Source organism: Vitis riparia, chromosome 18 (assembly GCF_004353265.1).
Source record: "Vitis riparia cultivar Riparia Gloire de Montpellier isolate 1030 chromosome 18, EGFV_Vit.rip_1.0, whole genome shotgun sequence".
NCBI classification, from domain to species: domain Eukaryota; kingdom Viridiplantae; phylum Streptophyta; class Magnoliopsida; order Vitales; family Vitaceae; genus Vitis; species Vitis riparia.
The window spans coordinates 11,706,280-11,733,268 of NC_048448.1; the positions used below are offsets into that span (position 1 = coordinate 11,706,280).

General features: G+C 35.7%; 4 protein-coding genes across 4 annotated transcripts; 2 read left to right on the forward strand and 2 right to left on the reverse strand.

Moving 5' to 3' along the window:
* Positions 1–738: 738 nt before the first annotated feature.
* On the reverse strand, positions 739–2,901 carry LOC117906174 (protein EXPRESSION OF TERPENOIDS 1-like). Its single transcript, XM_034819134.1, has 2 exons — positions 1,994–2,901; positions 739–1,582 (listed from the first exon to the last, which is right to left on the reverse strand). The coding sequence occupies exons 1-2, from the start codon at positions 2,601–2,603 to the stop codon at positions 1,230–1,232; spliced, it is 963 nt and encodes a 320-aa protein (XP_034675025.1). The 5' UTR covers positions 2,604–2,901; the 3' UTR covers positions 739–1,229.
* Positions 2,902–10,625: 7,724 nt separating this feature from the next.
* Positions 10,626–17,103, reverse strand: LOC117906566 (coatomer subunit alpha-1-like). Its single transcript, XM_034819629.1, has 4 exons — positions 16,760–17,103; positions 16,183–16,413; positions 14,540–15,034; positions 10,626–13,973 (listed from the first exon to the last, which is right to left on the reverse strand). Exons 2-4 carry the CDS (start codon positions 16,388–16,390, stop codon positions 11,023–11,025), a joined length of 3,654 nt encoding a protein of 1,217 aa, XP_034675520.1. The 5' UTR covers positions 16,391–16,413; positions 16,760–17,103; the 3' UTR covers positions 10,626–11,022.
* A 727-nt stretch (positions 17,104–17,830) lies between these two features.
* LOC117905403 (S-type anion channel SLAH1-like) lies at positions 17,831–19,743 on the forward strand. Its single transcript, XM_034818332.1, has 2 exons — positions 17,831–18,688; positions 19,304–19,743. The coding sequence occupies exons 1-2, from the start codon at positions 17,831–17,833 to the stop codon at positions 19,574–19,576; spliced, it is 1,131 nt and encodes a 376-aa protein (XP_034674223.1). The 3' UTR covers positions 19,577–19,743.
* A 1,003-nt stretch (positions 19,744–20,746) lies between these two features.
* On the forward strand, positions 20,747–26,622 carry LOC117907362 (agamous-like MADS-box protein AP3). Its single transcript, XM_034820875.1, has 7 exons — positions 20,747–21,071; positions 21,442–21,508; positions 21,607–21,668; positions 21,755–21,854; positions 25,855–25,896; positions 26,002–26,046; positions 26,160–26,622. The coding sequence occupies exons 1-7, from the start codon at positions 20,884–20,886 to the stop codon at positions 26,334–26,336; spliced, it is 681 nt and encodes a 226-aa protein (XP_034676766.1). The 5' UTR covers positions 20,747–20,883; the 3' UTR covers positions 26,337–26,622.
* Positions 26,623–26,989: the final 367 nt, after the last annotated feature.

Sequence of the window (26,989 nt, forward strand, 5' to 3'; positions counted from 1 at the left end):
GGTTTACCTAATAGGTAGGTTATGTATTTGAGGAGGCAATAAAATATATGGAAGCTAGCTTCAAGTTTTGAAACTCCTCAACTGGCTAGGCTTCATTGCAAGAAGATGAGAAAGATGGATGTCACAAAATTGAGTATTCATCATAAGTTAATGTTTTACTTAGATAAGAAATAAGAATTTGGTTGGGGATAAGAAATTTCAAACTCAGGAAATTTTCCTAATCCCTTTACTAAATCAGGCAGTCTAAAAAGGTATCTCTAACCCTATGAAATGTCATTCTTTTCCCTTTCGGCTATGTTCATCTCATCATATCCTATGTACCATAACAATGATATCGATATTTAAATCTTACACACTCAAATATGTAGCAAGTATGCATATGGTTTCTGAAGCACCCAACTTGAGCATCATCATCAACTAATGGGCCTCAGTTTCCATTCTACCAGGAGGTCACATCCATGCATGTCCATATCATGTACTTGATCGATTTTCTGTTCTCTTGTTTTGCTTTGTTTTCTTTCGTAAACAAGTGATATGAATGCCAACGTTATCCCCATGTCCACAAAGAGAAAATGAGGGGATTCTTCATGGGTTTTATCTTCTGGATTTGAATGACAACATTTGGCAATGCATGGGAACACTTCAAAAGCTGGACCCCCAAGCGACCATGCCCCAAATTTTCTCTTTTAAAAAAGGAAGGAAAAAAAAAATGATTAGTAAAAAAACAAAATACAGAAGGACTTCAAAATTCTTTGCTTAACCAAACACGAAAGCTATTATTTCATTCCACATTTTCATCCGGCAAGTAAACGGGGAAACGGGAAAAAAAGCAGCTTCGACTTCGAGACAAGCCAGAAAGCGAATTGAATATCAGCCCAAATGAGAAAAACGATAAGCAAAGAAGAACCCTGATTTTTAGGGGGAAAGAAGATACATCATATCAAAAACTGCACACATCCACATGGTCAAAGACTCAAAGGGATACACTCAAAATGATAACAGGAAGCTTAATGGGTTACCAATAAAGATCAAATAACTATGAAAATTTTGCATTGAAATTTGAACAAAACCAACATCCCCAAGTCATATCATCCTCATTTGTCATTTCTCTTTTCATTTACTCTCTACTTCAGAGAGCGTTAAAATAGCACTGGCTACCACCACAATAACATTAGGAACAATATAGAATTCAAGACTGGTTAGAAGGAAAGAAGCTTAGAGAGGGTTGTTTAAGGTCTTGGGGGTGGGAAGAATTGCGTACCCGCCATGAAAACGTTGAGTGGAGCTGGGTATAAAGAAGGATCAAGCAATGTGGTAGCTTGGTTGCTTGTAGTAGTTACGCCGGGGGGTGCAGTGATAAGATTGTGTTGTTGACTGCCGCTGCCGCCACCGGAGGAGCTCTCGCCCCCATAACGACTTTCAGGGCCGTGATCATAGAGAATTCCCTTGAAAACATGCCCTCCGATGTTAACAGCAGTCTGATACGCCAACTGCTCGTCTGCCTCATCCATGGCGCTTACTCTTACGCAGCGGAAGTAGGCCGGAGAATTAACTTCAGAGGGAAAGTGTCCCACTTCCAACCCTAATCATTTGCAGAAAGTTGAGAATAAATCAAAGCAAAACATTTTACTGAACAAACAGAAAGAAAGAGAGAAAGATCAAGCATTTTTACTAATTCCATGAACCCTTTTTCGTCAGTCTTACTTAGCAACAGTAGTGTAGAAAAAAGAAGGAAGAAAAGAAAAGGGAAAGAAAAGGAGGTGGGTTGGTGACTGTGGAGGAAGACTTGATCACGCAAACGATAGGGTTTTGTTGGGTAGTAGTACAGCAAGTGTTGAAAATTCCTGTTTATCTTTCCTCACAAAAGACTCCAGCATCACAGATACACATAGTCCTGGAGATTTCTTCATATACCATCCTAAATTTCAGTCCAAAACCTATCAATTCTTTGTATTCCATATTTCTTTGTTTGTATTGTAAACAACAAGTTTACCTGACGTGGTGGTAGCTAGAGCGGGAGCAACTGGATTCTCTCTCTGCCTTTTCTGATTCTCTCCTCGGATCTGCTGTTGTTGGTGTTGTTGTTCCTGTTGTTGCTGCTGCTGCTGCTGCTGTTGTTGGAAAGCAGCGAGTTGTAGTTGCCTCTCACGCCTTTTGGCAGCAGGAACCCAAGTACTCTTGACGTGGGTCGGGCACGGAAACCCTCGGCTCTTGCAGCAAGTCCTGCATCTCATATGGATGCAGTCCTTCTTGGCTTGGTTGCCGCAGTCCTGGCAATTCATGCCACCTCCTCCTCCACCTTGCCTCATCACCGTGAATCCCGATCTACACGACTCATCAGACAGGTTGTATGTTCTTCCACTAGGAGTGCTGACTCCGAATGTTGCAGAGGAGGAGAATACTATATTTTGCGGTTGATGCAGCCGTTGATGACAGTACTGTTGCCATAGCTCGAAACCCTTGTTGTAGATCTCCTCGTTTCTATACAAAAACAAGCTATTCGAGGGGATTTCGTTTCCAGGGTTGTGCACAACCTTCTCTTCTTCTCCTTCTTCCCGTAGATTCACCCTCTCTCGCCCACCTAGTGAGAAGTACCCAGCCATTGCGTCAACCCGAAAACTGATGTTAGCCTCAATTCGGAGAGAAAATCCATAGCAGAAGCTTACTTGAGAGAAGCGGCTATGGAAAATTCAAGGATCAGTGGTTGCTATTTCTGGGTCCTTCTGATTCTGACTCTTTCTGTGGGGGTTGTGCATTCTGAGAGTCTTTTGTTGTTGTGATGGGGTTTTGCAGCTTTTCCAAACAATAATCTGATTCCTTATAGAGAAACGGTGAATCCTCTCTTGACTCACTTCAATTCTCTTTCTATTGTTTCAACTTTCAAGCAATAATAGCACGGAATTAGAGCTCTGCAACGCCGCCATGGATACTGCTACACCTCTGCACCCTCATTTATCCCAAAAACCCCCCCACACCCTCTTCCCTCTCACTTCCCCACTGCTGGTTTTGTTGTACCTTGATGAGGTAGAGAGCAACTGAAAAATCTATCTCTCAAAGCCACCTCTCCAGTTCTCTCCCAGTTACTTACAATTAATCTCATCAATGCTGACTCAATCACGGCCCTTGCATGCCCATCCTACGGCCCCCCGCCCCCCACGTGTCTCATCACCCCCCTTCTTTTGCATATTCTTCTTTGCACCGGAAAACACGCTTCTACTTTTTCTGACTCTCCCCTCCTCCTATAATTAAGTTGATTTTATTAATTTTTAATCACTGAAGTCTACCCATGAAACCATAAACCGCCCCATCACTGCATCACATGTGCCCGTCACAATTATTTCTGACCGACGCCTCCATCACCCATCACACTCGTCCCATCACCATCCGACGGTCGGCGCAGCGCCTGTGACGCCAATCGTCACCAACTCCCCCCAACACTGTTATCGAATTTCGTGCGATATTCTGCAGTGTGTTGCGCTCCGACTCACCTCGTATTGTTTTCACGTTGAATGCCTCGTATTCCCCTCAAATTCTTCCCCTAATTATTAAATTTTTGACTTATTTCTCTGCTTAGGTTCTCAATAAATCGATTCAATTATTTACTAATTCACCATATTGGGTTTCCAAATCAGGAGGTCAACACCGTCTTATATCTCCATGCGTATGACTCTGAATTCTGAATACCAAGTGAACGCTGGACACTCCAATCTCTGCACGCCTGCGTCTCAACTAGGGCACTGCATGTGTCTTTGTCGACTGGCAATACACAGCCATACATGTAGTGCCAAATATAAAGTACCGTGTAAATTATAATAATGGGATAAGGTATGAACAAAATTAACACTCATATTGTACCTCCAATATTTCATAAAGGACATGCGAGATATGAACACCTTCTTTCCCTTTTATTCTCTTCACAGGACATCACTCCCAACATTTTCAGAAATTAAATATTGAGCACTCCCCTTTCGATTTCCATCGGATGATTTGTTTTTATGTCTTTTCTTTGCTGTTAAAACTCTATTTATTTGGCGTCTCATAGAAAAGTATGACATGATCATTTAAATTTCTCAATTTCCTTTTATTTTGGCAATGGGTATAAACTCTTTACGTCCAAATCACCTTTTTTTTCTTTGTCCAAATTATTTGTGAACCTTATTGTTTTATATCTTTGCTTATAATTGAGATGATATATCGTATTTTATGTTTTTAATTGACAATAAGATAGGATAAATTATCCTGGTGAAATAATCAAATAGAAGGATATGTACAATGAATGTAATATAATAATCCTATTTTGAGATCAAAGATATGTAACAAACTCAAATGACCTAGCATGCTATGTAATTATGGTAAAAAGTCAAAGAAAAAATTATTAGTAAAATTATAATTTGAAATTTTAAGGTTAACGTGTCTAATTTATTTCAAATTCAATTCAAACATTATATAATTTTATTAATTATTAAAATTGATTTTAGATTTTACGTTATTCCACCTAAGTGCATGTACACATTACGTTAAGTCATATAATCATTTTTACAAAAAGGAGGTTGATTTACATAATAACTTCGTTCGAAATGTGTACGCATATATTTGTGTGTAATGGATCTTTAATAGACGATGTGTAAGAAAGTATACACAATGTTAGTGGAAATTCATGTGATCCAATATGTCAAATATAAAATGCTTGAATAAAGACTGCAAACTAATCTTCGTGTGCATCTTTACATTCCCTTTATTGCCTATAATAATTACTTATACGATGCATAAAGTAAGATATACACAATCTATAGATCATAAATTTATTATTCTCATATAAATCTTTTTTATATTTAAAATTTTTACATTGATTGTTTTGAAACACAAAACATTATAATTATAATTCAATAAAATATATAAAATACAAAAAACACTAATATTTTTATATATATATATATGCAATGTTTTGTGTTTTTATATATTTAGTAACGTAATATTTTTTATTTATAAATTTTAAATGTTTTAATCATGAATATTATTAACAAATAAATAAAAATTATTTTAAATGATAAATTATAGAATAATTTCCAACCAATACTAAATGCAGGAGAGATTTCATATTTTTTTAGTAACAAATATTAAAATATAATATGATTTTATTTTATACAAACTTTGAATATATTTTCTATTACGTTTTGCATTCCTTATAAAACAAAACATTGGGATAATATAATATATTTTATTAGATATGATATGCTTGACATATATCACTTGCTATCAAATTCAATGTTTGTGTCTTATATATAATATCCTAGGATTTCGTATTTGTTTAAAAATGAGATGACCTATTCTATACGGTAGAATAAAATAAATATATGATGAAAGAAGTGTTAGAAGAAGATAATTTTAAGTCGAGATATACATGTCTTAATCGTTATAATTTTGATTAATAAGTTCAAATTATAGTTTGAAAAATAAAATATCTAAAAAATTATTATAAAATGCAACATAAAATTTAATATAATATTTAATATATATATATATATATATAAAGTGTTTTCAGATATTGATCAAATAATATAATAAATATATTTTAAATTTTCTAATAATGAATATTACTAATAAAGAAATAAAAATGACTTAATATATGACAAATTGTTAAACAAATTTCAAATAATATTAAATATGAATAATATTTATTACTTTTTTTTAATGTCAAAAGTTAAAATGCAATGTAATTTATATTTTAAATAAATATGAAACACTAAATATATTTTCTATTCTATTTTTTTTTATACAAATCAAACATTAATATAATATAATCATATGTCACTCGACTTAAAATACTAGAATAAAACTAGTATGTAGAAACAAGAATGAAAATAGGATACAAATAAAAGTGAATCACAATGTTACCACGAACAAAGGAATTGAAACTTTAATGAGAATTGAATTTGATTTTCATGTTGATGAATTTTTTTCTTATTTTCATTAAAAAATATTCAAACATGCTAATAAATTAAGAATCAAATGAACTTCTATTAGAAATGATAAATTAGGGTCAATGAGAACATATTATAAAGGTTTAAACTTAGTAGGTGTTTGATAAATTGACTTAAGTGGTGTATGTTTTTTTACTGAATATAAAAAATAAAAATATTAAGTTTTTTTTTATTTAGTTAAAAGTAATATTTTGATATCAATCATCATAACTACATTAAATTTATCCACAACAAGTTCACTTTAATTATATTAATTGATATCAATAAATTACTTTTAACTTAATAAAAAAAAACTAAATATTTTAGGTTTTTTTATTTAGTCAAATAACAAAATACAACCTTAATAACTTAATTTAAGTTGATAAGTAAATCAAGTATGTTTGATAAAATAATTTAATATTATAATTTAAAATAAAAAATAATTTTAAGTAATAAGTAAAAAGAACTAACTTATTATTTTTAAGTTCATCTTTTTTATTTTTATTCTTATTTGTTCTAGTTATTTATACCATCTTTTTTGTTATTCCATAACTTTCATTATTACTTAATCTACTTTGCTTTAATTATAATTTACGAGGATAAATATATTAATTTGATAATTAAGAATAAATTTTAAGTTAATTTTATTAAATAATTTAAGGTAAGAATTAAATAATAGGTTTCAAATTATCAATTTAAATATAATTTAATTAAAAATTAATTTAAATCATTAAGTATTAACCAAACACTCTTTTACAATTTGTTTATTTATTAAAAAAAATTTGGTGGCGTTACTCTATAATTTAGTCTTTTTTAGGATGCAATTTGAGGATTTGATATTTTTGTAGAAATAAAGTTATAATATGACGTGGCAGTTCCACTAGTATAAAAAAAAAACCATGGATGGAGGGTGGATGGACGATCATTAGGAAACTTTAAGGCGGGAGACGTGGCAAGATTGAGAAATCACGTGAAGAGTTCAAAGAACTGAGGCTTATTTAATGTATTTCAATAATAAACTCGTACGGCCCCGGCAGCCTAAACCGCGCCGTACAAGAACCCCTTGACAAAATTGGTTTTGCGTGCCATAGAAAAAGTCTTGGTATTATTATAAAATTATAGCTCTAAATTCACGCTAAAAATAATAATTTCCACAGCAATGATAGGCAGGCACAGAAATTCAATGAAAATACTAATAATTATTAATAATATTAAAGAAATATCATTAGGGGCCCGAGGCAAAGCCTCCCTTTTGCTGGATTCGCCTCATTTTCTTTTTCTTTTTTATTTTATTGATTTCTCTGATTGGTGTCAAATAAGGTGCCTTTACTTTTGACGAACTTCAGTCCCTTATTTCAAATTTTTTTTTTTAAGAACGTGATGGTATGGGAAGTTACCCGTTTCACACGAAAATTCCTTACAATAAATATCAAAGATTGTCGTATCCACTTTCCTACGCCTCTTCAAAGATTTCAATGAAGCATTTAAGGCATTTGGGTATATGATTTTTTGTTTGGGTCGTATATGACATACATAGGAAAGGTTGACTAATATGATTTTGAAAAAAAATAAAATAAAAAATAATATTTGCAGGGAGCGTGTTACATACATATTTGTTGGTGTTTTTGAATTCAAATTAGGGCATGGAATTAAGACACAAGTGGTGATGTGACATTAAGTTTAGAGGGTTGAGAAAAAGGGGGAAATTGAAATGGCGAGGGGAGGCAAACCTTTTTGGGAACAAAATGAGAGGGTGAAGATGGGGAGGGGGGTAAAAAGAGGAGTGATTGGGTGGGTGGATGGTGTTGTGTGTGCGAGTCCCAATAATTGTGTCCCTTTCTTTCACTCTCGAGCCCTGCGCTCGCTTTCTTCAGTTGACTCTCTCTCTCTCCCTCTTTCTCTCGGCGTCCTCTAATAAATCCTCCTCCTCCTCCTCCTTCTCATTATTATTGTTATTATTTATTTTTATGGAGTAGGGTTCTGGTGGATGCACCCTCAGCTGGTGATCCTGCACCTCCCATCTGTTCTAATACCTCACGATATAAAGGTGGTGGCAGTGTAATGGTCCTAATGGAGTCCCAAGAGGGAGTGGGCTCCATTCTACGGGGTTCAAATCTATAAGGTCTAATTTTTACATTTTCGATCCCTACGGCTATTAAAATTAATGTTTCACCATTTTGATAAAGAAGAATCTACTTTTTCACCCTTCCATTCGTCTAATACATGTACGCCGGTGGTAATTGAACATGGAAAAGGAGTCAAAAAAGAAAGGAGTGAATCTTCACAGTGGACAGTACAAATTTTTTTTTTCACATAATGGAGAATCTCTTTTTTTGATGGTACACTTACCATCACATACATCACAAGAAATAGTTGATTCCTCATTTCCACTTTAAATCAGAAATATTTCATTTCATGGATTGTAAAAGCTGATGATTCATGATTGTTATTTTCTTTAATATTTGGGTATGAGATTATATTAATAAATAAGAGGGGAAGGAAATGTACAGTGGGAGCATGGGGGAGACACTGTGATAAAGGGGAACCATGCAGCGTATCAGCTACTTGGGTGGGTGATGTTCCCTCTGCCCATGTAGGCTATCACTGAACTTTTGAGGCACTCACGTGACGCTGCCCTCAATCAGCAACCGTGGCAACACCGTATACCGCATCACTCAACAAAGTACGTTTGTTGAGAACAACCATATATATATTTTCATTACGATACGATGTGGCCTGGCTTCACTGTGGACACCATTTTCATCATAATTACAATCAATCAATGGGGATATGTTCACATGTCACAATGCACACGAAACTTTTGGTTTTTTTTTTTTTCTCCTCCTTTTAAAATAAAAAATAAAAAATTAGGTAATTAATAATGAAAGGGAATAGGGGTCCCTAGGGATTGAGATGGTCCCAATCATAGGGGTGGGTCCAATTGAAGCCCTATCGGCGGTGCTGGTCCCACTGGACCTGCATGTGCGTGACATGATTAGAATTTTTATTATATTTATTATTATATTTCTGTAGATAGACTGAATTTATAGAGGATAGGGTTTCCCTTTGAGTATACTATTGGGGTGTTGGCCGTTACATTGTCATTATGTCTCAAGAAAGGTCACAGGACTTTACAACCATGTGCCTGCTACCCCTTTTGACAACCAAATTTCCTCTTAATCCCACCCTCAAGCCCCCACCTGCTTTATTTCATCCTTCCTAAACTCTCCTCCTTTGTGCCCCTTTAGAGGTCCAACTAAATAGGAGGGAACTCTCTTAAACTTCAACATGAATACGATCATCAGATGTTTTGGGATGAGCGGGGATAGTAAATTTTACTGGGTTTATTTAATAATAGTAGCAAGAATGGAAGGAAGAGAAATCCATATAACCTAGACCATAGAAGCCCCTTGATTTTGACAGTACATTGTGCCTAAAGCTGCTAGAACCGATTCTGCAACTTTGAATTTTCTCGATAGAGAAGTTTGTTTCAAATTCCAAGAGTTGGTTTCGAAAAAATTCAGAAATGACAAGGCGACAAATGAATGGATGAGTACTCTCTGATGAATAGTAACGTGTCAGTCAGTGGAATGAACAGTTGAAACTAAAGTAGTAACTTATGCATGTGGGTTCCTCCACCTAACTTCGGAATTAGTTGGGCCCAATTAACTGTTCAAACAAGATCCACTCCAGTCCCCATGTGCACGCGGGCCACTAGCCTTTATCCACTCATCAGCAACTTTCCACTTCGATTCCACACTAGGCTTCTAAGTAGAAGCCCAACCAGCCTCCACTGCATGCCTGGACAAAAGTCTACATGGGAGCAACGAACTTGGCCCAGCACAGTTAAATGTGACCCAATCAAATTCAAGGTCCATAACAATACGCAGTGGCTCAGACCCCATCATATAATCTCACCTGCCACTGCCAGACCCCAACACCAATATGGCATTGACAGATGCGCAGTAGTGTATACCTATTTGTGTTTTTATTTTTTTCAGCCAATTCATTAATTAGTCGGATTTATCTCTAGATTCTCCTATTTGTTTGTTCCTACACAAGATGCAACGTATGAAAGGCAGTTGTATTTTGTGGCCCGACGGTTTACCACTAGCACCACGTGAAATAAACTTAAAATCAATTACACTCTCCGACGGCTAATTTTTTGGAAGTAAACTCAAAAGAACCAGGGATATTGCTGAATCATAGGAATAAAGGGTAAAGTGAACACCATATAATTTTTATCGTCCATCAACTCTTTAACTCTTTTTTCACCATTTCTATAGTACGATCGCCACATTCTCTCATTTCACGATTTATACTTCATAGAAAGGATGTCAGTCAGGACAATAAATTTCTTTTGACATCTTAGAAAGTTATGGTTACTGCAGAAAAGCTACATGCTTGTCAGTAGTTCATTTCTGTATTGTTTTCTCATATACGGAAATTTGTGGTACTAGAAATATTTAAATTGCTGAGTTAATCACAGCTGGCACTTACTGAACATATCCTTTTTTTTTTTGGTCTAAAATTCGAGAGCGTAACTCATAGGGACTGCGCTTTCGTACTCCTAATGCAACACTTTTTCTTGTCTAATAAAAATATATATAAAAGAGAAACAATTGGAGCTCCTAATAAATCCCTCTTGTCCAATGGCTCAAAATGGTTCCCAACCAGTTTCCTACTTCATTAACTTATACCGAATGATGGTGGTCACACCTTAACAAAAACTCGCAACTAGCGGACTGTGAAAGCATCGAATCAGTCACCTCAACAAGATACACTAATTCCCACAAGTCGCATGAAGAGCCTAATCCAAAATTCTTAAGTAGCTTATTACAGTGAAAATCATGAACATGAAAATTAAAAGGTGTTGGGGAAGAGGAAGAGATGAAGCCTGGCAATAAAAATTTTTGAAAACAAAAAATAAAAAAAAATACAATCTAATGGAACTCAACTCTTTGTTTAAAGTTCCTACCTTTACCTGTCGAGAAGAAACAGCTAGCATAATCAGTGCTACTGCTGAATTTGAAAATTGCTCCTGATTGAGCAGCAGCTCAAATCACCTTATCTGGGAAGGAGAACAGAGCAATCCAGATGCATCAGATCCAATAACTGCAAGATCACAAACAGTACAAAGCTGCCCTTCCTGTGAAGGAACGAATCGCGAACTGCAGAAAGGGCACGACACATCCTTCTGTCCGCGGTATATGGGGACGTACGTTGCCCCACAAACAACAAATGGGTTTCTGAAGTCATAATTCAGCGGCGATGCATCTGTCATGTTCCTCTCGGCAGCCTGCAGGACTTGCCGGGCTGTTTTGGCATGGTTTTCATTGGTGGGATTAGTCTCCAACAGTCGCCGGGCAAAGTTTGCTGCTGTGTTAAGATTGCGTGCCTTATAGCAAACAGTCATGGCATTTAACAATGCCAGTCTCAGGTGAGGCAATTGAAGGTTAGAGTGAGTAAAGTAAGCAGCCAGTTCCTGCTGGCGAACTGGATCATCCTTTACTTCCCTCCTTTTAACTTCCATTTGCAAACCCAGAGCATACTCTTTCACAATGATGATCAATTCCTTGACCTCATCTACTTCCCTCCTTGATTCAACCACAATCAGAGGAATGGTATGGAGAATACTGAGAAAAATCCGTAGAGCCTCTGTAAATTTCCCAGCAGTTGTTGCCCTGTAACCAGCCTTTAGCTTTTCTTCCAACTGTGAGAATTTGAACACAAGTGCAGGTGGACCCCTCACATTAGGGCTGGAGGATTCGCTCCATCCCCTCTCAACTGCTACTGAGATCACCGGCGATGAAGGAAGGGCACGCAAGTAAGTGTGGCTACCCATGTGTAGATCAAAAAATAGTGGTTTCAAGGGAGCAAAATTCCTTATACCAAGCTGCCGGCTCAGCAAACGCATTGCAGTATCAAAATTGCCAGCTGCAGCATGCTCTGCAGCAAGAGATGATCTTTGGGTCCAAATTAGATTTACAGGCATACCAGGAGTTGGGGCAATAAAAACTGATGAGCGAGCATGGCTGCTAGTCTTTGGAGTATCAAGCTCAGGAGGAAGTTCAAGATCCTCAAGATCCCATCCTCCCTCTTCATTTTCTTCATGCACTTCCCCATCCTCCAGCACCATACCAATGTCTCCATTCTGCATGTTTTCCCCATCAACAATATCCAAATCCTCACCCCAATCAGCATCTGCAGCCTCTTCATCCTCTTCCTGAGCATTCCTGCCCACATTATCAAGACCACCCTCAAATATTCCTTTCATGACCCTCAACAAGGGCCAATCTCCACCACACATGATAGGACTTGGAGGAATCAAAAGAGAATGTGATTTTCCCTCAGGCAAAGAAGGGACATTATCTCCAAGGTCAGCAGCCAGACGTTCTGCAATGTCATGGAGCCCATGGACAGCAGCAGTGATGTAAGCAAGGGGCAAATGGCCAGCATTTTCCAAGATCTTGACGCGCTCCCTAATATCACCCAAGTATAGGGCATTGTGAAATTGGCCCATAACATCATTCTTTACTTCAGCAATTTTCAGCATTTTAGACAATTTATCTATATTACCTGTTACAAGATAGAGGAAGGATAACCTCTCAAAGTTCTTTGTCCTTTGGTATGCATATTCTACAATGCCTGCATTACCCTGACGGAGGGCCTCCACTCCCAACCTATACCAGTGATCTTTCTTATCAATTTCCTTTGCAGAAGCAACGGCGATCTGGATATTGCCACTTTCTAGTGCCAGGTTGAAACGAGTCCTTTCATCCTTCACAAAATGAAGAGCAACCTCTGGGAAACCCTTTTGCTGGAGGTAAGCAATCATGGCCTGCCCACAAAGCTCCGAGCTCCTGATCATGCTCATTACCTGGTCAAATCTCTTCTTCAGGAGGGACAGCTTGAAGACATATTCAGTTGCATCGATTGCAACAGCAAGGTTTTTTCCATCTCGATCCAAGCAATAGACAGTGTTTTGAGATACTTTTGTTATGTATACTGGGACATCGAGGGTCCTGATGATACCATTATCACCATTAGGAAGACAATATTTAATGTGATTCAGGGTTGTATATATGAAGACCCCGTTATCATCCCAGGCTCCACTCTTTACACGGATTGTCTCATGAAGTGTGCACCGGTGCTCGAGTTTCTTACTGGCTATTATGATAGTATGCTTGCTCAGCAAAGCAACATTCTCCATGTCGTTTGACCAAACAACATACCTGATGAAAGATGTTTGAAGTTCCCCAAGAACAAGCCTCTGCTGGAGATCAAAGACAACGACTCTATCCTCTGCCCTGCACAGCAGGTTCCCAGTTCCAGCATAAAATATTGCATCAGCAGCAACAGGAAGAACACTCTTCTTCACGATCTCATTTTTAAGGTTCTTGACTAACACTTGGTTGCTGCTCTTTTCTAGTACAGCAAACCTGTTTCGAGCCACAAAAACTGCTGACCCTCCAACCCCTCTTTTTGCATCCTGAACCGTATCCCCCCTGCCAATGCTATCTCTGGGCACAATATAGAGTTCATATGACCCCCCGTCCACATCTGAACAAATCAAAACAGCATTTTCTGTAGGGCTGTAAGAAAGAGTTCTTGGGCCTTGATTCAAGGCAGCAGAACCAGGCCTGCGAATTGGAATCACCTGAGCGTCCTTCTGAGTTGAGAATTCGTACAAGCGGAGAAAGCGGTCTTTGACATAGTACAGACAATCACCACTCACAGAAAAGGCAGGACGTTCTCTCTCCAACTTAAAGACAATCATGCCACTATCATGACCAGCTGCAAGAAGGTTCATTTCAGGATGTGCCGTAAGAATCCAGAACCTGTCATGTTCCCTTCGAAATGTCTGAATACCAGTTCGCTTTGTTGCATCCCAAACACGAATACTTTTATCCTCTGAATTCGACACAATCACATCCTGCCTTGCATGAAAGAAGACACATGAAACATTATTCATGTGCCCCCTCAAAGTATCTACTTCCCAAGCCTTTGTGTCTGAAAGTAGAAAAGGTAAGTTGCAAACCATTAGCTAGTTCAATTCTACAAAGTTCTATAACCCTAACAAAAAGAAAATACGATTAACAAATGGATGAAATTAACAGTCCATTTATTTCTATGGAAGTGAGAAGCCAGGGCAAAAAAATCATGTTTCAGGTTGCTACCCTTTTCTTTTGATAGGTAACATTCTTTTTCTCCTTTTTTTGTTCCTTGAACTTAGAACCTCCGATATCCCCACCCCAATCCCTGGCACTTGAGCCAGGCCTTGGGTTTCTTTGATATGAAGCTAGAAATTTATTTATTTGTATTCTTTTTCAGCATGGTCCATGTTTACGATTGTTCGATTTGAATTTCATTTCAGAAAAAGTTGAGAAGATTGGCAAGAAATTGTTTTCCTGCTTTTGTATATATGCAGAGAGAAGTGCATGCAAAGACATAGCAGTGTTGTTTGCTTAAAACCAATATTTCAATACAATTTTCTACAGAAAAATAAATAAATAAAAATCCACAAGGAACAAATTAAAGATTTAGAGAGAAAAGATATGAGACCTTTGCACACATACCGTTCATTCTCCAAAGTTTCACTTGGCGATCATCTGCTCCTGAGACTATAAGAGGAAGAGTGGGATGGAATGAAGCCCAATTCACTCCTCGGTCATGACCCTCCAAAACATACTTAACAACAGCATCAACTCCACCAAAGAAATCTGTGTTCATTTGACTCAAGCGCAGGATATCATCTGCAGGGGAACTTGTTTTCTTCCTCAAGGCACCAATATCCCAAACACGAACGGTCTGATCTAAGGAGGCTGATACAACCAGGTCCTCTTTGGGATGGAATGAGGCACACATGACATAATGATTATGTCCGGTTAATACAGACATTAAAGTGCGGGACTGCCAGTTCCATATTCTAATAGTCTGGTCATCACTTGCACTAACAATCCAAGGATACTCATGGTGAAACTGAACTGTGCGGATGTAATCAAGGTGTCCAAAAAGGGTAAATAAACACCTATGTAACTTATAATTCCACACCTTGATCTTGTAATCATCTCCTGAAAAAATAACCAAAAAACCATCATTTGCATAAACCAAAAATTGATACACACAGGCACACAAATATATTATCTTATGGGTCCAGCCCCATAAAATTCCTCTTACTTAAAAGAGAAAAGAAGAGAAATAAGTTAGCTTTGACTTTTTCTCATTCTAGGTGGCAGTTGTTTGTGATCAATAGAAAGGGAAAAAAGAAAATACAAGAAGAGAGATTGGTCTTCTCTAAGGCTTGATTTGCTTCTCCCACCATCAATACAGATATGGCTACAGGGTTTACCTTTTGAGAATTTGATTCGTTCAACTTGGTGGTTGGAAGTTTCATTTGGTGAAGAATTATTTATTTGTGAACATCTGATGAGGTACCGCTTGTATCTTTTCCAAAGTTGTAATTCATTATTTCTGATATAGTGAATTACAATCACATTCGCTCTGTGGTTTTTCTTTCTTCATTGACAGGTTATTCTATAAATCATGATGTTCTAGTACTTGGTTGTTCTTTTAACAATATTTCATATAGTATCTCTTACACTTCTTGATATACATTTGAATGCTTTGGCTTTGAAGATTGCATTATGGACACATGGTAGGCTTTTTTTGGCCCAACAAAAATTACTTCCATTAGAATCCTGCATGGATATATAGTTGCATTCATAAAAGTTACAAATATAACTGATCTTTATGATTTACAGCAATCAGGAAAAAAAAAGCATAAAATAGCACCCAAGAAAAAAGGGAAGAGAGAGAAACCTAGGCTAGAAACACAGTTCCAATTCTGAATTCCATTTGAAAGCGAAATGATGACTACCACCTTTCTGAATTCCATTTCAAACTCACAACTCCACTTTAAGTTGTATGTATTTGTAGTATAGAATATTTTAATTGTTATTTGCAAAATATTAGGCATTGAATGGTGTTCAAAAAAGAAATGCACTATGCCCATCATGTCTATTGAAATACAACACTCACCGATGCTACTTAATAATTCCACCACCTTGTGAAATAAAAGCGAAACTCCAATGAGTTCAAGATCCGAAAAAGATAGAAATCAATAATACTTAATACGCCCACAGGAGTGTACGCATGATCAAAATGGTGAAACTATAGAGGTATTCACAAACAAACAGATTGGTTTGACAGAAATTTATACCTCCAGAAACAAACAGCGGCTGAGATTTGTGGAAATGCACACCACGCACTGGTCCATCGTGCTCATCAAATCTGTCAATAAGAGTCCCCATTCTGTAATCCCATAGCTGGATCACACCGCTGTGAAGACTCGCAAGGATCCATGGCCTCTTAGTGTGAAAACTCAGACCCTTAACTCTATTACTCTTCGTCTCGAATTTCGTCAACATCGTTTCAAATCAAATCTCAAACTCTGTACAAAAAGGAAAACCATCATAAATCAATCAAAACCTCTCAATGAACCGAGTTCAAATCGTGGATCCACACTTGATTGAAAACGTATCTAATGCCCCGTTTGACAGCTAAAGAAAACGAAGGAGAAGACAACAATTGAAATTCCGAATTTTCTTCATTTGCGATCTCAGACAACTAAGACCTCGACTTATCTATGTAGAAAATTTCCTCTCTTTTTTTCCCATTTTCTCTCCAACCAAATGAATCATAAAATTACCGATCCAAAGCCCTAAGCAATGGACTCCTACAGAGAGATCAAAATCTCTCAAATGCGCACAATTCATTAAAGAAAATGAAAATTATACCTCAGATCTGAAAAGGATGTCGGTGGATCAAGAGGAACCGAACATCGCCGCGTCAACCGCCGACAACGAGAGACAAATGGGAAATCGTCGGTCAGGGGAGCGTAGGACAAGCAGGGAGGGGTGCAGCTTAAGGCTAGACCACAGATCAGGGAGATTCTACAAAGAAAGGAAAAATAGAGAATGAGGATCGTCTTGCGGATCTGGCCCCTCTCGCCGGTTCCTGTAAAATGCGAATGTGCTAAAAGCGAGTCAGCTTCCTGTTATGCTTCTCAATTCTTAATTTCTTTTTACGTTTGGGTGCGGAATTGCGAAGCAAGTTTCAACCTAAGTGAGGGAAATTTATTATTCTCCCCTTTTTCTTTTTCTTTTTTTCCACAAATTTTTTCAACAAATGATAATGAAAATTATTTTCCCGGAAATTCTGTTCCAAGTATTTTTATGACGTTGATCCATGGAAACTTTGATATCGCTGGCGTCATATATTTGGTCTGAGAACACTTTCGTCTTAGTACGAGACCAAATTCCTTATTGGTATTTACCCAATTTGACTAATTATCACATCGTAATCGGTGGCGCTCCTTAAATTTTGTTGATGTAGAATTGGACGTCTTTTGCACGGCCCTTTTCTTCAATTGGGCTGTTAAACCAGGGCCCATACACTTAATTAAGTGTTTTGGACTTTTAGTTGGCCCAAGCTTCTTTTCAAATTTAAACTATAAAATGCTATCTCCAAATTGGTAATCCTTTCATTTTTTTTCAAGATGCTCCAATTTAGCTGGTATTATAATTGAGTGTTTATTTAATAAATGATGATCATAATGACATTAGTCTTATATATTTTTTTATTATAATTCAGTAATTTTATTTTTTTTCTGTCAAAGTTTCTAATATTTTTATTTTATTTCTTAAAATGTATTAGAATTTGTAAAAATACGTAATGTACTAATTAATACTTTAATACATTTTTTATTTATTCTTTAATTATTAATTTTTTCTTTGTCGGGCTCGTTGGCGTAAATCTGTGTATAAACTCGGTGATTTCCATCAATGTGTCCCAGTTTTTTATTATCAATGGCCAGCACTCAATCCGAGATCGAGATTGTGGTCGACGCATCCCCCGTTGCTGCGCAAGAACACCGTCGCCTCTTCATCATCGTCGCAAAACGATCCATATCGTCCGTCTTAACCAGGTTCCATGCAGGTTACTTCAGAATAAGTCTCTCTCTGGGTGGTCAAACCTTGCTATGGAAGACGCTTATCGATCCATCTCATGGCTCAAACCCTCCTTGGCGTCTGCTCCAAACACTCTCTCCCCTGGGTTTCATTCTCTTGTGGTCTCTGGCACTCTTCACTAATGTTTTACTCTCTCTTCTTTACATTTCCAGATGCTTCTTTCGATTTCGCATGGTGGAGGCAGAGTTCTTGCACCATGTTGGGGTTAACTACTTTTTTGCCCCTTGGATTTCGTGGTTCCTCCTGCTCCAATCTGCCCCTTTCGTTGCTCCAAATACAGTTTCCTATCTGGTTCTGTGGTGGGTTTTCGCAGTTCCGGTCGTGACGCTGGACGTGAAAATCTACGGACAGTGGTTTACCAAAGGAAAGCAGTTTCTGACCCTGGTGGCGAATCCGACGAGTCAGTTGTCGGTCATCGGAAACCTGGTAGGGGCACGAGCGGCAGCTCAGATGGGGTGGAAAGAGAGCGCTGTTTGCTTGTTCTCGCTTGGAATGGTTCACTACTTGGTGCTTTTCGTAACTCTTTACCAGAGATTGCCCGGAGGCGACCGTCTCCCGGCGACTCTGCGGCCGGTTTTCTCTCTGTTCGTTGCAGCGCCGAGCATGGCGAGCTTGGCTTGGGAATCCATAGCTGGACGCTTCGATACGGCATCGAAGATGCTGTTGTTTCTGTCGCTGTTCCTCTTCGCGTCTCTGGTAATGTTAACTGGCTTGAAAATTAGGATTAAGAAAGCGACCTTGTTTGAAAGTATTTTAAGTAGGGACTCGCCGATTCATTGACGTTATTAATTTGTTTTATTTATCTTCATTATCATACCATAATTAATATGGTGGCGCAGACACCATTCAGTTCCATGTTTCCGTACATTCCGTGCAGTGGCGGATGAGAAATTTGGACGGTTGATACTAAAATGTCCACCAACATGGATCAGCCATTTACCAACATGGCAGATTTTGTTAAATTATCATCTATATATATATATTATATATATATATATATGTATTCATAAAAATAAAAGTTTTACGGTAAAGTGACTAATGTAAACTTTTTCCTAATCAGTTACTCTACACGTGTTCTAGGAAACAAATTGGATGGTCCAGTCAAGCAATATTATACTGTTACCAAAAAGAAACTACATGTTATCGAATAGAGAAATTGAGCATTAAATCGCAAAAGCAGGGTGTTTTATTTATTTATTTTGTACTGATGATAACTTATGTATGAGGTGACATTAAAATGCACCGCCAATTAATTTGAGTCCTTCCCTACTTCTAGTTCTGGGCCTTACTTATTTTCCTGGATCGAAACAGCTTTGCAGGCCAACCCTGTTCAAGAAATCAATGATGAGATTTAGTATTGCATGGTGGGCTTACTCTTTTCCAGTAACCATCCTGGCCCTAGCTGCCACCGACTATGCAGAAGAGGTGAAGACTGGCATCGCACGTGGTCTCATGCTCCTTCTAACCGCACTCTCTGTTCTAGTCTTCGTGAGCTTGACCCTCCTCACTGCATTCAACTCCAGAATGCTTTTACCGGACGACGATCCCATCGTTTGTCTTTCTGTTCATTTGCCAATAACTTAATGATCCGCACATTAAGCTCCTTGAATATGTTAGTAAGAGATTAATCGAATTGAAGTGATGTCACGTGCTTCTTAATATGTGATTAATGTTATGTAATGGACCACGATTAAAGAAAATGACTTGAATCCGGTGGTTTACACCCATGAACTTAGTTGTTTTGTTTTGTCTTCTAGTTGCCAATTTAACATCCTTTGACCAATGGCACACAAGAAGTAAGAGTCATATGGTCTAGATAAAAATAAGAATATGGAATCAGAAATCAAAAAGAGGACAAATGTGACTGCCAAAATGCAAGCTGTCGTCGAGTCAGTAAGTTGGACCAGCGTAGTTCTCTATCGCAAAAGGAAAAAACAAAAGTGTAATTAACTAAGCCTGTCAAAATCATAAAGATTAGGAATTTTCAAAATTGAATACAAAAGAACCCCAGCTTTTTCTCGGCTCACCTACGTTCTTGCCTACCTCAAATTGGACAAAGATACGTCAAAATTAAATCTTGCTTGCATATAACCAGAAATCTACGTAGTACCTTAGCCGCTAAACATTGTTTAAAATAAATAGATAAATCAGGATTCAGGACATGCAAAATAAGGTTGACCATGGGCCAAGCCACAAAATTGGATATATGGAGAGCCCAATGATGGCAGAAGAGAAGCCCATCTTTGTCCATGGTGCAACTGCGGAGTCCGCCTCGTTTTTCAGGAACATGATAATAATTTGGTGGAAAATGGGTAGGGTAAAAGCCACACGGTATCGTTTTATTAGCATTTCGAAGGTATTATTGCTTTTTAAAGCAAAAAACTGTTTTCATTTTATTAACTATTAGAAGTAAGAAAATCACTTCTGAAATCATGCTTATCGGTTTCTATAACTTCACTCCTTCGAGGATCAATTTAAATCATGATTGGACATGCGAGAGAAAGGAAAAGACGTTACATTTTGAGGCTCAGCAACGTTATCACTTTAGTACCTGCGAAACTTCGTAGTTTCCAAAGCGCAAGCCCGAGCCAATTCCCATACTTTCTGCACATCTACACCGTCTGATGCTTGTAAAAATTCCCATCTCGATCTGAGCCGTTGAGATAATAACTTAACGGGCGTAACGGAGAAGGACGGAAAGCTGTTGTCCCCATGACTGAAATGCGGTTAGCGACGTCATCGATCCCCTGCAAACCTTGACGAAATGAGCAAATATTTCCGTTAATGGTATGAAGTTGGAGTTGTTCTGCTTTGATCTTTCTTCTTTGTTCTGTAGTGGAATCTTATGAAACAGAAGCGATCTGGAAATCGGAGGGAGAAGAGAGGGAGCGATGGCTAGAGGAAAGATTGAGATCAAGAGGATAGAGAACTCGACGAACAGGCAGGTCACCTACTCCAAGAGACGAAATGGTATCTTCAAGAAGGCCAGTGAGCTCACTGTTCTTTGCGATGCTAAGGTTTCTATCATCATGCTCTCCAGTACTGGAAAGCTCCATGAATACATCAGTCCTTCCACTACGTATGTCTCTCTCAAACCTTACCTCAGATCGCTTGAAATTAGTGAAGGTTACTACGGTTGCTGAGAAAATGCAGGAAAATCAGAAAAGTGAAACCGTTTCATATAAGCTTAAACTTTCCGGTATATATATATATATAGCGAGGCTTTTCAATTACTTTGCTCAGATGAGTTGAGCTTTTCCAGTTTTTTCATCTTCTATAAGAAATAGGCGAAAAAAACATTATTCAGATTTTTTGCTTTTTTTTTTCTTTTCTTCCATTTTTCCAGCAACCAAACAGAGTGTTAGGGTTTTCCCCTTTGACTCCACGAAACATAGTTTGCTTGCTTGAGATGAAGCTTTTGCCTGACTGTTATTGTGTTTTACATTCAGAACGAAACAAATATTTGATCAGTACCAGAACACTCTAGGAGTGGATCTATGGAGCTATCACTATGAGGTTACTTTCTTTCTGCGCTTGTTCTTTTAGAAGTAATATTTAAGTTTTCTTCTTTTCAATATTAATTTATGTGTGTTTGATGCATGGTCCCTATGCAGAGAATGCAAGAAAACCTGAAGAAACTGAAAGATGTGAACAAGAATCTCAGGAAGGAGATTAGGTAATTGCGATATATGAGCTCTTCCATCCCACACATGCGGACTATTACTTTTTGTTTGATGACATTTGGTTGGGAATTATTGATAGGCAGAGGATGGGTGAACATTTGAGCGATTTGAGCGTTGAGGAACTGCGAGATCTTGAACAAGAGATGGAGAGTTCTTTGAAGATGGTTCGTGATAGGAAGGTTTGATTTAACTTCAGATTTTAAGCTTCTGAGATATATCCTTTTTCCTTTTGTTTATTTTTTTTGGGGGATGGTGGAGGTATCAAACATGCAAATTCTTTGGGGTTCTTTAGATAAACTTCGCACGCGGGTGAGAGAAAAATACGAAATACTTAAAAATTTTAAGAGTCATTACTATTACCAAAGGTGGAGTCTTCTACCAAACTATATATTTAACAAAAATGGATTATTGAAGAGAAGGTGTATAATAAAATATTAGACTTAATAGGAACCTGGAGCAAAACTATAGGTTGTTTTGACTTTTAACATGGTTGAACCAACAATCTATATCTCCTTGGACTGGAGAACACCGATTCTGCCCAAGGAAATACTTAAAAAATGAACTAAAATACAAACCTTGGGCTTTGAAATAGTCCCAGTCTTTTCTCACATTACCCTGAATATTTTTGACATTTTTTCTTTGGTTATTTGAGAAGCAAATATATTTTCATGGGAAACACTGACCTACAAAATATTCTATATAAGATTCTCTACTAAAAGAAATATGTTTCAAAGTCACAATTTACTGTTGAGCCAATTGCTCTTTATAATTTATTTGGGAACTTATATAAATTACATGTATTATAAATTTTCATTTTAAGTGAGGAATATTGAATCAACATCCAATTTCTTGAGTTTTTGACTAAAAACAATCCCTTTGATCCACAAACTAGATTTGGTTGCAAAATCATTCTCAATTTAATGCATTTTTACCACATAAGCATCCATATTTTTATGAGTTTTGATTTTTTTTTAAAATGTCAAAACATTCCGTCATTTACTAGGTTTTAAGTTTATACATTTACAGTTTTAAATTTAAGCTTAAAACCTAGTAAGTGACTACAGTTTTGACTTAAATTATATATATATATATATAAAATTATATTATTTCATTTAAAATATTTTTGTTTATTTTGTAAAATAAACTTAATATCATGAATTTATTATATTATTTTTATTTTCTATTTATTAATGTATAAGTGGTTAGTAATTTTTAATAAAACTAACAAAAATATTTTTATATCAAATTAAAAATATTAATTATTTAATTTCACTTTTTTTTTTAAATAGTCATCTAAGTTTAATAAATAAAAATAATGTAATAAATCCAGGATATTAAATTTATTTTAAAAAATAAACTAAAATATTTTAAATGAAACAACATTTTAAAATTGAATTCAAAACCATAGTTACTAACTATAATTTTAAACTTAAATTTAAAGTCATAATCAATTCGCCCGTTCATAAAATGGATGTTTATATGATAGAAATGCACTAGATTAAAAATGATTTTGGAACCAATCTAGATTTTGGATTTTTATTTTTAAAGGGGATATTTTTGGTATAAACTCCAATATCTCTCTCCAATTCTAGGGTTGTACTACTCAATCTTCCAAAATCATGCATGTACAAAACATGAACACTTACTAGTTGTCTTTTAGTGAATTTTTGCAAATCTAAACGACTTGATTAAGTTCATTTTCAATGAAAATTCCTTTTATAATCCTTTTATTTGTTGTAACTCCTAAATCTTTTATATCATCTTTATGTTTAAATTATACTTTTGTAATGTTTAACATTGAAATATTTTTTCTAATTCTCATTTTCACTTGAGCTTTTGTGCTAATTTAGCATGCCACTCTGAGGTCCAATTTAATTAGGCTTGGTTCAAGCTAATCCAAAGTTAACCCAATTTTAGGAGGGCTATACTAAAATAGGTTACCTTGTATAAAAATAAACAACTTAAATTATTATTTATTAAAAATTATATCATCTTATCTATAAAAAAATTAATAATAAATATAAAAAATTAAGTATTAATTTTAATATTAGATTCAATACATCTATAATTGTTCTCTTCAAAAATTTCATTTTGTAAAGAGTTATATGATAGTTTTATTATTAATTCTATTAAACTTGTGTTTTTTTTTATACAACAAGCCAAACAATTATTTGTCTACTTTTTTTTTTTATTTAATTACATAATCAAAAGTCTTGATAATCTTAATGGTAGAAAATTGTTCGGATAATATAATTTTATGCAAACACTTCTATAACACCATTCATTTTCTTAGATATATATATATATATTGTTTTTTATAGGTAAGTAAGAGCTTTTTTTAGATACGCCTAGAAACAATAAGAAAAATACACTTGAAGTATACAAACATTGTCCAAGAAACAAGACAAAAAGAAATCTTCTTAAAAATAAATTCATTTTGATATAGAATATTTCATATAAAAAACCTAAAAAAGCACCTACATAAAAACTCCAAAGCATGGAGTAAGTGGGACTCTTAATATAGAAAATAATGTGTATTGCTTTGTTTTTCAAGAGGCTGCACCTAGGGATAAATGGAGGTAAAGAGATTGGTAGAATAGGATATATTATTAAGATTTTAAGTCTTTCCTAGTGTCAACCAGATTGCAACCTACTAGTTATGGGATAAAATTTATCTCCTAGGATTAGGAATTGAAGACCATTATTGTTCATTATTTTACTGGCAACCAACAATATTATCATTTGGGAATGCTTGATTTGCAAACATGAAGTTAATTCATAAGTAGATATTAACGTACTGTTTTAATCAACTTTGGAAAAGCATGGTAAGAGCTTTTATTCATGTTTGAGTAATGTTATTCAAATAATTTATATATTTTTTTTAAAAAAACTTAATATAAAAATTAAGAATGATACTTCTTATACAATTTTTCACAATAAAAATTTTACAATATTGATATTACTTTCTAAAAATTATGACATTGACTTCAAATTCAATTTTACAATAAAATAAAAAATAGGAAGTTATTTCCAATAAGAACTACGATTTTATCATGTAGAGTGCATAGTCCATATATATATATATATAGGTAATATTTCAACAAAACTCCATAGTGATTCTAGGGTTTATTTTATTTCTTGCTAATGTCTCATCCCACCAAATCCCAAATGATACAATGGGAAGGATGTCACCTTTTTGCCAAAGGGCGTTGGTAGATTTGATCCTTAGAATTCCACAACACAATTGAGTGCTTTTTTTGGTTTTTTTTTTTTATGGAGAGAAATTACAAAACAAAATATCTATAAATACAAATACAATTGAAATATGCACATAATAATCCTTAAAACCAAACTTTGTAATATCTATGGTAAAATCTAACTTCCAAAAAGCCTTAGTGGTAGTTGTAAATGATTTATAATTTTGGATGATCTGCTTATCATCAGACAAATTTTATTTTGTTGGGTTAAGTATGAGTCCTCATGGCATGATTTTTCAATTGATAAAAATTGGAATAAATATATTTTTACAAATACAAGATACATCATCTACTCCTATGTAAAACATGAAGGCGATTGGTAAAATAGACGATGAGATATATTGCATGGAACCTTTTATCTTTTTTGGAAGAGGGATTAAATGGGATCACGTAATTAGTTGTAACACCACATATTGAATTGTGAAGTTTGAAGCAAGAAATTTTTATTTATTTATTGAATGATGATTTTGCTCCCTATAATTTATATATGATTGTGAATTTTGTAAGTGAGTAAAAAGAAACAGTGTGTGACTACAATTGAGGAGAAAGCTTTTTATCTTTGTTTGATTAGTGAATTATTAAGTATTGGTGTGCTCTTTGGGTACAGAGATCATCATTATAACTTTTTTTTATGTTTATCTGATTAGTGTATTATCGAGTATTGATTTGCTCACATTGGTTCCAATCATATTAAAATCATCTATTTTTTCTTATTTAACCTGTGTGTATCTTACCAGTAGTGTCGTCCAGTTCAATTCTTATGTTCACTCATATTAATTTCTTTCACATTTTGTCTTTTCCATTAATTGTAGTGGTTGGAAATCCATTAATAATAGTACTAGAAAATTTTGCAGTGAGCATTTTGTTAACCATTTCTAATATTATTTGTTCTGACACCGTCAAATTTTATAATTAAAAACAGTACCAGGTGATCAATAATCAGATTGAAACTTTCAAGAAAAAGGTACATCTATTTTTTACAATGCACAGACATCTGTCTGTTTCTGCAAGTTTTATTTTTAAGATTTTGATAAACCAGGGATGCTGCTCTCTTCTGACACGATTGCAGGTAAGGAATGTGGAACAAATACACAAAAATCTCCTACATGAATTTGTAAGCATATGCTCCATCTTCTCTTTTGGTTTGTTTTTTGATTTTTTCATTTGTCAGGCCTTTTAAATAATGGGGAATATAGCTTATATGATTGAACCATTCATTTGAATAAGGATGCAAGGGACAGAGATCAATACTATGGGCTAGTGGACAATGGAGGGGATTACGAATCTGTTCTTGGATTCTCAAATGGAAGCTCTCCGGTATTTGCCCTAAGCTTGCAGCCTAACCCGCCTAATGATCTTCACTCAGGTGTGGGCTCTGATTTGACCTTTACTTTGCTCGAGTAGCAACTGAACCCACGCATCATTCCCAGGCAAACAATCATCGAGATTTTATTAGGAACGATAGAACTGATTAATCAAACTGGTGTCATCTAATGGACATGTTGAGTTTTTACCTCTTCGTCACCATTATTATCGTCGCTCTTCTAGCTGTAACTTGATAGCGGGAGGTTTCATTGAACTTATGTTCTTTTCATCGTCGGTGTAATGGTGTGAGAATTTCGTGAATGCTTCGTTCTTTCTGGAACCTGTTAGATTCTGCATTTAATTTCTGGAAGCTTAAATTGCTCCACTGCTTCCTTATGTTGAAGTGGACTAAATTCGATTTAGTCAAATGTTTGGTTGCATAAACAAATGAATTTCATTTCATTTCATTTCATTAAATGTTTTTTTAACTATTTTATTATTTATTGAATAACAAAAACGCCTTCTCGAGCTTAACATGTGTTTTGATTTTGCCTTTCATTTGATGCATTGGTGTTAATTAAGGGTGTAGTTTGGGCAATTCCACATTTGGGTGAGTTTAGACTATCGTTTCTAATATTCATATTAGGTTCTGATTATGTTTATTTTTTATTTTTTATTATAATCTACACTCAATTTTATTTAACCTAAGTATAGTTTAATGATTTTATAATATTTATAATTTATATTATCTT

Coding starts and splice junctions, on each gene's coding strand:
- LOC117906174 (XM_034819134.1), bottom strand. CDS start 2,603: ATGGCTGGGTACTTCTCACTAGGTGGGCGAGAGAGGGTGAATCTACGG. Junction 1,583..1,993: donor TCTAGCTACCACCACGTCAG/GTAAACTTGTTG, acceptor GCAAATGATTAG/GGTTGGAAGTGGGACACTTT.
- LOC117906566 (XM_034819629.1), bottom strand. CDS start 16,390: ATGTTGACGAAATTCGAGACGAAGAGTAATAGAGTTAAGGGTCTGAGT. Junction 15,035..16,182: donor GCCGCTGTTTGTTTCTGGAG/GTATAAATTTCT, acceptor TTATTTTTTCAG/GAGATGATTACAAGATCAAG. Junction 13,974..14,539: donor GAAACTTTGGAGAATGAACG/GTATGTGTGCAA, acceptor TTCTACTTTCAG/ACACAAAGGCTTGGGAAGTA.
- LOC117905403 (XM_034818332.1), top strand. CDS start 17,831: ATGGCCAGCACTCAATCCGAGATCGAGATTGTGGTCGACGCATCCCCC. Junction 18,689..19,303: donor TGTTCCTCTTCGCGTCTCTG/GTAATGTTAACT, acceptor GGATCGAAACAG/CTTTGCAGGCCAACCCTGTT.
- LOC117907362 (XM_034820875.1), top strand. CDS start 20,884: ATGGCTAGAGGAAAGATTGAGATCAAGAGGATAGAGAACTCGACGAAC. Junction 21,669..21,754: donor AATCTCAGGAAGGAGATTAG/GTAATTGCGATA, acceptor AATTATTGATAG/GCAGAGGATGGGTGAACATT. Junction 26,047..26,159: donor AAAATCTCCTACATGAATTT/GTAAGCATATGC, acceptor CATTTGAATAAG/GATGCAAGGGACAGAGATCA.